The following is a 12,311-nucleotide window of genomic DNA, read 5'->3' on the forward strand; positions in this document are numbered from 1 at the left end:
CGTAGGTTCCCTCCTGTGTGAACCACCAACCGTCTTTGTTACGGCCGTCCTTCTCAACCCTGATCACCACCTCATTCCGCTTGCCTGAAAAACAACAGCAGAAATGATGTAAATACATTCATTCAGCAGTGCCTCATCAACAGTATCGCACCGGTCCAAAGTCGCCTGTCACTTCTGACACTTTTGTCATTGTAATAACATTTTTTTAACTCTTTTAGGTATTCACATTAGAACTATCAGCCTACATGCCTACTTAAGGCTAACCTGCTAACCAACCAGTCACTTGAGTTCATTATCTAGCGCTTTACTCACCAAGGTGCAGGACCAAAGCCAGGTGGTTTTCACGGTGCACAGTCTCGGAGCACTGCAATGAGATGGAGAAGGGCTGACCCCTGCGCACGATCAAGCGCTCCCAATCGATCTCCCTGGTATGGTGAGCCAAGTTGTTATCACGGCATCTCAGGTCCACATCCACAATTCGACCTAATGATAGATGGATCACTTTAGATAGATAGATAGATAGATAGATAGATAGATAGACAGACAGACAGACAGACAGACAGACAAGCTCACCCTTGTAGTGTGCCATCATGCTGTCCATTGTCCTATCCAAAGGGTTGTATCTTCAAGTATCTTCAGACACTTGTCTCAGTGCGCATCACTTTCTTTTATTTATACAAGCAAAGGCCAACCCTCCCACTGTATGACACTCACTACAGCACACTCCCCCATGCTCCCCCCCTGTGTGACCTCGAACATCACTTCCCAAAAAGGACTCCTCTTCTATTATCTGCATGTTCTCGTGTATTTGCAGTGTAGTGGTTTGAAAGGTGTCTGGACACACACTGGGCCCTTTGTTGACGCACGCGTTTCAAGGGTAGTCGCTGCGTATTTCTTTGCAAATATTGAGGCGACTGACTGACATGTTTCCGGCATTGTGACAGGTGGTTTTCTAGTCATAGCTTCTTCACACGTTCTTTACTGGGGTCAATGGTCACTCACTAGTGGTGCTATACTTTAATTTAACATTTGTTCATATATATATATATATATATATATATATATATATATATATATATATATATATATATATATATGTATGTATGTATGTATGTATGTATGTATGTATGTATGTATGTATGTATGTATGTATGTATGTATGTATGTATGTATGTATGTATGTATGTATTGCAATGGAAAACATCCTGTAATTATAAAAGACAGATTTTACTGTACTACTGTAGACTTCGTCAATGCTCTTGAGATTAATGTATGGTTGTTCTCCAGGGTGTATAAAAAAAACTTTTTTTTGTTGTTTTTTTGCTTGTTTGATAGTGCAGGTACAAGTATTATTTTGCTTTTGCACTTTTATTTGCATCCACATATAGACTGAAAGAAATATATCAGTATTGATAAATAATTACAAATAGTATTTCACAATTTAATATTGTTATGTATTTATTAGTGCTGTCAAAGTTAAGGCGTTAACTAATTAATTAATCACAAAAAATTATCGCATTAATCATTGTATTACCACAGATTAATCACACTATTAATTTTGACCGCAGATGATCCCTTTTAGCCGACAGCGGATGGTTACGTTAAAGGTAGCTGTTGGAGTTTGAGCAATAAACATAACATTTAATAAACATTTAATAAATGTTTACATATGCCATAGTTCATTTTTTTCCCATTTTAAATTATGTAAATAATTAATTGACTAGAAAAAGCAGGATGAGCGTGTGCAGTGGATATAAATTTTTGAAGACGTCCTCATAATATTAAATGTAGAAAAAATTAACACATAACTGGTGCGCTTCAAATTTATCGGGCAAAATATGTTGGGTGAAAAAAGCCTTTTTAAGTCAGTGATTAATCACGATTAATCAAAATTCTAAGATGTGATTAATCTGATTAAAAAATGTAATCGTTTGACAGCTCTAGTATTTATTTAGTTGCACTTACTTAACCTGTGTACAAGCCATGGACTCTCAACACAAATAGCCGTGATGTTTTTCCGAGAAAATCTCTGAGTGCACCGCCCTTTCCGGTAGTGGCAAGTAATGATGGGCATTACAGTTGTTTTAGGTGAACTGAATCACTAACAGAAAAGTGTAATAAAATAAATACAAAAAATGTGACATTCCCCTTAATTTATGACAGTAATGTTTGGAAAAGAGATTCGTGATTACATGTTTATTTTGATGGGAAAACATTTGGATTCCTTCATAATACAGCACTTGACATCTGGAGAATGTTTCAATAGCACCACCTAGCCATTAGAATCTGAAATTAATATATATTTGATCGTATTTATTGTTTAGAGTTTATAAATACAGTACATTGTGATGAATATTCAATTTACTTTCAGGAAAACCACATCCTTGTGATGAGTCACATCCAGACTGGGCTCCCAACAAACTCCTTGGCTCTGATGGGAAAAAGTCACCCACTAAATCAGCTGCACGCCATGCTAGACTGCACAACAGAAAGGAAGCTACTAAGAAGAAAGAGGCTGTACTGGGTCTGTTTGAACTGTAAAAAAGAAAGGAAGCTACTAAGACGACAGAGGCTGCGCTGAGTCTGCTTGAACCTGCTGCACACTTGGAAGGTGAATCTGATGTACAAGTATCCGAGACACCAACTGTTGGTGAGGAACCAATGTTCACAGAGAAACTGGAGCTAGCTAATTGTCACGCCGCCACCTGCGTGACAGGCCATGCTTTTATTTTGTTATCCATGTTTCCTGTATTATTGTGAAAATCCTAACTCTCCTATCACTCCAGGTCACTTACCCTTCCTGCCGCTCCATAATCACCGGTCCCCGCCCATGATTACGAACACCTGCCACCAATCAGACTGAAAATAAAAGCCACCCACATTCTACCCTCAGTGCCGAAGTGTCACAGTCAGTGCATGGAAGCGTCCCACAGTCCTCGAGTCCTTGTTCCTGTTGCCTTGTTGTTTTGCCTTGTTTTTGTGCCTTATCCTCCACAGCGGAGCGCCCTTAGTTACCCCTTGTGCCTTGAGCCTTGTTTCCTCCCTAGCGGAGCGCCTTTTTTTGTCCTCTGTACCTTTTGCCTGTTTTTTCCTCCCCAGTGGAGCGTTTTTAGTTCTCCACTTTTTGATCCCCCTTTCTCCTCTCAGTGTGAGAGGAGACAGCTGCTGACCGGCAATAAATCTGTTGCCTTTGTGGCCTACCTTTATCCTGCGTCTGAGTCCTACCTCTCCTCGGCGTGTCAGTACACTTCGGCCAGCATGGACCCAGCAGGAAAGGTCGAGGCTGCGCTGCAGAGCCTAGAGGTCCGGCTTGCCAACCGGGAAAAGATTCAGCAAGCCGTGATTTCGGAGCTGAAGGAGCTGTCGAGCCAGGTCCAAGGACTGGTGAGCCAATCGCGGCGTCGGGCTCCAGCCCCCACCGGACAGCTACCCCTCCCCGAACTCTCTGTCCCGACCACGTCATTCACCGGGGTAGGATTGAGACTGGCCTCCCCAGAACGATACTCCGGTGAACCTGGACAATGTCAGACCTTTCTCACGGAGTGTGACATCCATTTTGAACACTCACCACAGGCATTTTCCACAGCTCGGTCCCGGGTAGCCTTCATGGTGTCCCACCTGACTGGACGAGCTAAGACCTGGGCAACCGCGGAATGGGCCAGGGGCTCCTCGGTCTGCCAGAATGTACAGGATTTTCAAGCCGCCTTGCGCCAGGTCTTTGATCCCGACAACAATGACCGAGAGAAGGCACGAGCATTGAGCCGGCTCCAACAAGGCAAAGAACCCGTCAACGATTACGCAATCCGTTTTCGCACCTTGGCCACAAACAGTGGCTGGAATTCCACAGCATTACAGGACCATTTTCTGAAAGGACTCTCACCCGCCATCCAAGAACTCCTGATACCCGTGGACCTTCCCACCGACTTGGATGCTCTGATCTCCCTAGCGATCCGGGCTGATCATCGTCGACGGGAGTTGACCAAGTCCAGCGGGCACCATAGAAGGGTAGAACCAACCCCCTTGTCATCGCCAATGGAAATTGAAATGCCACAGCTCATCTTGCCTCCCCGACCTGCGCCAAGGGAAGTGCGGAACGTCGAGGAGGAACCCATGCAGCTTGGTCGGGCCCAGTTAACCACAGAGGAGCGACAGCGTCGCCGCCAAGAAGGCCGCTGCTTCTACTGTGGTGAACTTGGTCATCTGGTGGGAACTTGCACCGTGAAAAGAGGTTCACCGGTGAGTTTCCCGTCACCCCGACCTGTTAAGACACAACGAATCACGCAAGCCCAGATACGCCACCATGCTATGACCATTGACATGCCAGCACTCATCGACTCCGGTTCCGACGAGAGCCTCATGGACTGGGGCCTCGTTGAGCAAGTACGAGCCACCACCGAACCCCTTCCCCGGATCATCCAGGCCAGAGCCCTGAATGGCAAGGAGCTCTTCAACATCACCCACATCACCGAACCCCTGGAAGTACAAATTGGACAACATGTCGAGAATCTCCGTTTCCACGTAATCCAAGCTTCGTCTCCCACTTTGGTACTGGGATATCCTTGGCTACGTCAACACAACCCCCGAATTGACTGGAACTCCGGGAATATACTGGATTGGGGAAAAGATTGTAGGGATCACGTTTTGGACCAATCAGCGACCAGTGCATCCTCAGCCGCAGTCAACCTGGTCACCCTTGAGTCTCTCGCTCCTGAACCTCGCCAGTCAACGCCTCAAGCCCCCGAGTCTCGCCGGGCGCATCTCCAAGACCCTGAGCCACACCAAGTCTCTGCATCATGTCACGCCAAGTCTCTGCATCAGGTCACGCCAAGTCTCTGCATCAAGCCGACCAAGCCAAAGCCGACCAAGCCAAAGCCGACCAAGCCAAAGCCGTCCACGCCAAAGCCGTCCACGCCAAAGCCGTCCACGCCAAAGTCTACCACACCACGCCAGGTCGGCCCAGCCTGTCCTGCCACGCCAAGCCTGCCACGCCTCGTCAAGTCTGCCAAGCCTGCCACGCCAGGCCTGCCACGCCTCGTCATGTCTGCCACGCCTGCCACGCCAAGTCTGCCCCGTCTGCCAAGCCAGCCAAGCCTGCCACGTCTCGCCAAGTCTGCCAAGCCTGTCACGCCAATTCTGCCACGTTTGCCAAGCCTGCCACGCCTCGTCAAGTCTGCCAAGCTTGCCACGCCACGTCTGCTACGCCTCGCCAAGTCACGTCAAGTCCGCCCGCGGACTCTTCTATCGGGAACATCCTGAACGGCCCCTTGTCTGGCTTCATGGTCGCCCTCCTGGACTGCCCTTTTGTCTGGGACGGAGGGGTGGGCCGTGTTCCCACCTCCGTGCCCCCTTCCGCCCGCCCTTGTTTTTGGACTCTATGGGTCGGATGGCCGTCAGGAGCCGGCCATTGAGGGCCTGCGTGACAGGCCATGCTTTTATTTTGTTATCCATGTTTCCTGTATTATTGTGAAAATCCTAACTCTCCTATCACTCCAGGTCACTTACCCTTCCTGCCGCTCCATAATCACCGGTCCCCGCCCATGATTACGAACACCTGCCACCAATCAGACTGACAATAAAAGCCACCCACATTCTACCCTCAGTGCCGAAGTGTCACAGTCAGTGCATGGAAGCGTCCCACAGTCCTCGAGTCCTTGTTCCTGTTGCCTTGTTGTTTTGCCTTGTTTTTGTGCCTTATCCTCCACAGCGGAGCGCCCTTAGTTACCCCTTGTGCCTTGAGCCTTGTTTCCTCCCTAGCGGAGCGCCTTTTTTTGTCCTCTGTACCTTTTGCCTGTTTTTTCCTCCCCAGTGGAGCGTTTTTAGTTCTCCACTTTTTGATCCCCCTTTCTCCTCTCAGTGTGAGAGGAGACAGCTGCTGACCGGCAATAAATCTGTTGCCTTTGTGGCCTGCCTTTATCCTGCGTCTGAGTCCTACCTCTCCTCGGCGTGTCACTAATCAAGAAATAATTGCAAGAAAATAAACCAATAATAGAACAGAATGAGCGTTTAAAGAACATAATACAAAAAAATGAAGGCATCTGATGACAGATGTACAGGACTGTCTCGAAAAATTAGAAAATTGTGATAAATTACATTATTTTCTGTAATGCAATTAAATGAGCAAAAATGCCATACATTCTGGATTCATTACAAATCAACTGAAATATTGCAAGGCTTTTATTGTTTTAATATTGCTGATTATGGCTTCTTTTTTTTTTTTTTTTTTTTTACTTGGTCTGAGGAAATATTCCAATATTTTGAGATAGGATATTTGAGTTTTCTTAAGCTGTAAGCCATAACCAGCAATATTAAAATAATAAAAGGCTTGCAAAAATTTCAGTTGATTTGTAATGAATCCAGAATGTATGACATTTTTGATTATTTAATTGCATAACAGAAAATAATGGAATTTATCACAATCTAATTTCCTGAGACAGTCCTATACATTTCGTGTCAAAATTGTTTTTGTATGCTGTGTACTTACAAACTTGTGTCACTCTGTTGTGCCATTTGACTGAGATACAGCAAAATGTGACTGACATTAACATAAGCAAAAAATGTGCCCAAAACAAATATGCCTTATGTATGATGTCAACATTCACAGATTACATTTCCATTTACTTTTACCCAAATTATTTTTATGACTACCTGTAATTTGGTAAATGATAATAATAACAACAATAATCCATCCATCCATCCATTTTCTTGGCCGCTTATTCCTCACAAGGGTCGCGGGGGGTGCTGGCGCCTATCACAGCTGGCTCTGGGCAGTAGGCGGGGGACACCCTGGACTGGTTGCCAGCCAATCGCAGGGCACACAGAGACAAACAACCATCCACACTCACACGCACACCTAGGGACAATTTGGAGCGCCCAATTAACCTGCCATGCATGTCTTTGGAATGTGGGAGGAGACCGGAGTACCCGGAGAAGACCCACGCGGGCACGGGGAGAACATGCAAACTCCACCCAGGAAGGCCGGAGCCTGGACTCGAACCCGAGTCCTCAGAACTGGGAGGCGGACGTGCTAACCACTCGCCCACCGTGCAACAACAACAATAATAATAATAATAACAATGAAAAGCTTTAAAAAAAAAAAAAAAAAAAAAAAAAACATGTCTGCAGTTTATCCACGCTCTGTCCATCCATCCATTTTGTTAAACCGCTTACACCTCACAAGGGGCGCTGGAGCCTATCTGAGCCGGCTTCGGGCAGTAGGCAACCCTGAACTGGTTGCCAGCCAATCACAGTCACAATGAGCTGAGATCACATTCGCTTCGTTATCTGTAATAATCCACGGTGTCAAACTTGGATGACACAGCTTTTGAGAATGCGTTACTCTTCCCTTGATAAGACAGTGTCCACTTTTATTCTGTAGGTACACATAAACGTCATGAACCCCTCCACAAACAAACCGCTCATAGCTTTCGTGACTCTTGTAATTCTTAGTCCTTCAAAGTGTATAATGGGCTGGGGTGAAAAAAGAGATAATGTACCAAGTCCAGGTATGAAACTGCTTGGAAGATGTCACGCTCATTGCTCCACTCAGACTTGTCGATCTGATACGGATTGCCCCCCGATCACAGTGATTTTTATCCCTGTATCTTTAAAAAAAAAAAAAGCCTTCTTATCGAGTAAGTCTGAATATTTCGCCATCGTACTAAATTCGATGATGTTGTATTATTCTTGCGAGAGCAGGTTAGCGTGGATGCGTACCTCTCGGAAAACAGAGCCTGTCAAAATGGACGACCGCACGGGATTGTGGGATATGTGTTACTATTTTTAGTACAAAGGACAAACCCCTCTATAATGTAGCCTAATTAATTATGCCTGTTCTAATGGCATTTTGTACATAAAGGTGGCATTTGGTGATCATCTATTGAAACTGAAGAGCAAAGATCATGTCGCCTATCAATATTCAGGTGCAGACATGAAAGACAGTGTGTAGACCAGGGGTGGCCACGTTCGGTCCTCGAGAGCCCAGATACAGCCTGTTTTCTATGTTTCTCTCCACTAACACACCTGATTCATGATCAGGATCATTATCAGGCTTCTGCAAAGTTTGCTAATTAGCTGATCATTAGATTCAGCTGCGCTGAAGGAGGAAGACATGGAAAACAGGCTGGATAGGGGCTCTCGAGGACCAAACTTGGCCACCCCTGGTGTAGACTGAAGCAAGTGGCACAGGAAAGCCTTGGCCACGCCCAACTCATTTTGTAAACAGAAGCGCTCGGAATCAGACCAGCCTTGGCCACGCCCACCATCCTCCCGTTTGAAAGTGGGCTCACAGTAGACCATCTTGTGGAACCTGTATTTGAACAATAAGGAAGAATTTCGCACATGATGATACATGACGACTCATTGACGAGTGACGAACTCAGGCAGCCGGTCCATAACTCAACTGGCTGTCAGTGTAGTGCAGATTTCGCACTAATGTGCTATATTGGTGAGAATTACTGACACAGTGTTTTATGGTGTTTGAATCATCTACAAGCGATTAGTCACTTTTCCTCTGCAATCACTATGATCAGGCTCACTATACAGTGAACCTTCACTTTTCTTGTAGGGGCTTGTACAGCTCCCTAAAAATATGTATGCAGTAATTGTCTAAAGCAATTTTCAACCCTAAATATGTACACCCCAAACTATGTTACCAAAACATTTTAATATCATGTCAAATTCATCTGACAGGTGTTACAAAACGGTCATCATGTGTCAAAAAATAAATAAAATGAAAATTGAGATTTTCATATGTTCCAATTCTACACTTATTCCCTTTAAAAAGTTACAGCAATTCTAATGTTGCCATGTTGAAAGCCCTACTTTTGAGAAAAAGGGCTTTAAAGTTTTGGTACTTGCATCTTTCAAATGCCCATTGCAAACACTGCTTTAGGAAAAAGATGTTAATTAACCTGAAATTTTCAGGAACTGTTCAAATATCAGTGGAAAGTCAATTCCAATCCCAGGTACGGCCATCATCCGAGATTTGAACCCTGTAAAACTTTATAGAAGTTTGACCTCTCAACAGATGAAATCAGCCTCAACTTTGAAGATCACATTCAGCCTACAATTCATCTTCTGAGGCATCAGCCAAAGTTTGCTTATTTTATTGTTGCTCCTTGTGTATTTTCTTACTTAAATGAGGTCATATTACCGCAGTGGGAAATTTGATAATCATAATTTTATGTCAGTTAAAAGATTATTTGACATTTGGTGTGGCCTGTGACAAATGTATGGATGTTATGTCTCAAATGCATTTGGTCACATGAAGAAAATGAAAATGTTTTGATGGTTGAACCGTTTTGTTATTGTCGATTGAGGAGTTCACCACCCAGCAGTTTCGCAGCACGATAGGCAGCAGCTATTTCTTTGCTAACGTGCTGCTTCAAATTGGGCATTACAGAAAGTGGAAAAGTGGATAGGCGAAAATGTGTGTTTTTTTTAAATCAACACCGTTATGTTTTACAGAAAGATTTACGAGCAGGTGAGTTCATAAATGATAACAACGGGTTTACTGTAGTTCCCTTCATGTGAATTCACTCTGTGGGGCATTTGTGTAATAATCTAAATTCCCGATTTACTGTAAATACTTCAGAATTAGTCTCACACTTGACGTGGCTCCGCTTATTTGTGGAAGAGAACAATACAACTAAGTGTTTTGCAACAGTTGGAGACGCGGAGAAATGCTTAAATGAATGACTTTCACTGTTGAATATTCACTTTTTGACCTTGTTTGGGGAGGTCAGGCCATAAAAAAAGAAAAAAACGACAAATTTAAATCTCCCACTCATATTTCTCCTTTGGTTACGGACCAGAAATAGATTGTGCAATTCCTAGATTAAAAACCAACACCCTTCTCAGCCTGTTACACCCGGCAACTCATAAGCTAGATCATAATGAATGTACATTGCATCTCCCTTGTTCTGGAAATGTCAATGGAAACGCCTGTTTTTACATGCTCACACACACGTTTGTCTTTGTATCATCACCACAGTCTATCGGTACTGTAAAGAGGGGACTTCCCATTGACATAATGCCTTTCCCTAAACCTTTTTTCCCTAACCTCAACCATCACAAATTATTGTATAGTCCTAATCCATCCATCCATCCATCCATCCATCCATCCATCCATCCATCCATCCATCTCAATTATTAAAATTACACTAAAAACAGATTGTTCAAATCTACCAAAATTTTTTTTTTAAATTTGACCAATCTAGCTTATGTGTCTGCTTGAACTCCGTAAAATAGGTCTAACAACGGCGGTGAATCCTCAGCATGTCATGTTTTATGTCCTTTTATGGGGAGGTGGTGTTGTGTGTGTGTGTGTGTGTGTGGGGGGGGGGCTGTCCTAATGTAGAGGTAAGATCGCTGAGCACAACAAAATGTAGCTGGCTGAGCAAGTAAAAGCTGGCTGGATGATTACCGGATGATAAACCAGGTTAGGGACCGTCCACAAATTACATTTCCAGGGTGACCAATGTAAATAGTAACTTCCCATATACATCACCCTCTAACACAGGGGTCTCCAAGTTCAGTCCTCAAGAGCCCCTATCCAGCCTTTTTCCCGTGTTTCTCTCCACTAACACACCTGATTCATGATCGGGATTGTTATCAGGCTTCTGCAAAGCTTGCTGATTAGCTGATCATTAGATTCAGCTGTGCTGAAGGACAGAGACATGGAAAACAGGCTGGGTCGGGACTCTCGAGGACCGAACTTGGAGACCCCTGCTCTAATACAAAAAAAAAAAAGGTTAAAACAACCACTCTAGAATGGTAGGTGTTTTAAACCAATATATATTGGTAATTTGTAAACCGATACAAATTGGTCATTCTGACCAAGAGATTGGTTGATCTGTGTTAGAGGCTGAAAAAAAGTACCACTCATTGTCACACCCACCTACGTGGGGCAAAAGTTGTTTTTTTGCATTTGACCCACCCACTAAGGGAGCGGAAAGCAGCAGCAGGGGCTGCCTTTGGGAATTATTTGGTGATCTAACCCCCCAATTCCAACTCTTAATGCTGAGTGTCAAGCAGAGAGGCAAATGTATCCAATTTTTATAGTCTTTGGTTTGACCCGGCCAAGGATTGAACCCTCAACCTCCTATCCACAGAGTGGACACTCTACCACTAGGTCACAGAGCTGACCACACCTATAGTGAGCTACCTAGACACAAATTTTCATTTTTCAACAGTATTTTAATGTGTAATCATAATAATAAATACATTTAGAATACAATAAATTGATACAATAAACATATTTCCATATTTCTAGACTTAACTTTCTATTGTAACCAATTTCATTGGCTGTTTGTTTCTAACCAATAAAATTGGTGTGCCCATAACCACCCGGAATGGTCGATGTCCGACCAATCTATTGGTTGTTAAAATATATTGAACGTAGTCGTGGAGTTTTCTTTCTTTTAGTATTTTTGTAGACAGGCACAGTTAGAAATGAGGGGTTTACACCAGTTTGTGGGAGCCTACTTGATTCCTCTCATTCTTTAAATTCAGTGCAGGTGAGGTGCACAGTCTCCACACGGAGTCCAGGAGATTGCTGTACGCAAAATGTATTTATAGGAACTTATAGGGAATATGGGAATATGGGGGAATATGAACCTATAGGAATTTATAGGAACTGCAAGAAGTGACCTACACTTGCGCATGATGTCAAGTTGGCTGCTGTAAGGTCTTCCTGCATTTTGAAATCCACCAAAATCGCACAACTTAGACCAAATTTCAGTGGTTCTAAGGCAGTGGTGTCCAAACTACGGCCCGGGGGCCATTTGCCAACAAGCATTTATTAAAGGTTACATTTATTAAAAAAAAAAAATGCTAAAAATGGCATTTGACTCAGTTCAAATAAAATAAACAAAACAAAATTTTTTGGAGATGGTCAAAGTAAGAACGTAGGGTATCGGTGCCATTAAAGGTTATTTTAGTGAACTAAAACTAATGAAAAAACTAAAACTAAAATTAAAAAATCAATATTGTTACCGAAAGAAAATAAAAACGAAAATGCTTTTTAAAAAACGAAAACTAACTAAAACTACATTTTATGTTTACAAAACTAATTAAAACTAACTACAATTATAGCAAACGTCCTTCGTTTTAGTCTTTGGTAATTAATTTAATGCATGAGCCTTTGGGGATGATTTTAAATGTGATTTTTAGTAGATTTATCTTTATATAAACTGGAATAATGACGTTTGAAAGTATGTCACACAGAAGTGACGTCATCTAGCAGCAGCAAATAGAAAAGCACCTTCAGATGACATTGTGCCCATGGTGATTTTTAAATATTGCGCACAAGT

At 43.3% G+C, this 12,311-nt stretch overlaps 1 protein-coding gene across 1 annotated transcript in view; it reads right to left on the reverse strand.

Moving 5' to 3' along the window:
* LOC144016657 (protein-glutamine gamma-glutamyltransferase 2-like) overlaps positions 1 to 681 on the reverse strand; it is an 8,899-nt gene extending 8,218 nt beyond the window's left edge. The window contains exons 1-3 of the mRNA XM_077517991.1: positions 574 to 681; positions 313 to 483; positions 1 to 84 (exon numbers count right to left, since the gene is read on the reverse strand). The exon at positions 1 to 84 is cut by the window's left edge and continues 147 nt beyond it. Coding sequence (XP_077374117.1) covers positions 1 to 84; positions 313 to 483; positions 574 to 601 — 283 coding nt within the window. The 5' untranslated portion in view covers positions 602 to 681. The remainder of the gene's footprint in view (positions 85 to 312; positions 484 to 573) is intronic.
* Positions 682 to 12,311: the final 11,630 nt, after the last annotated feature.

This window comes from Festucalex cinctus, chromosome 3 (genome assembly GCF_051991245.1).
Source record: "Festucalex cinctus isolate MCC-2025b chromosome 3, RoL_Fcin_1.0, whole genome shotgun sequence".
NCBI classification, from domain to species: domain Eukaryota; kingdom Metazoa; phylum Chordata; class Actinopteri; order Syngnathiformes; family Syngnathidae; genus Festucalex; species Festucalex cinctus.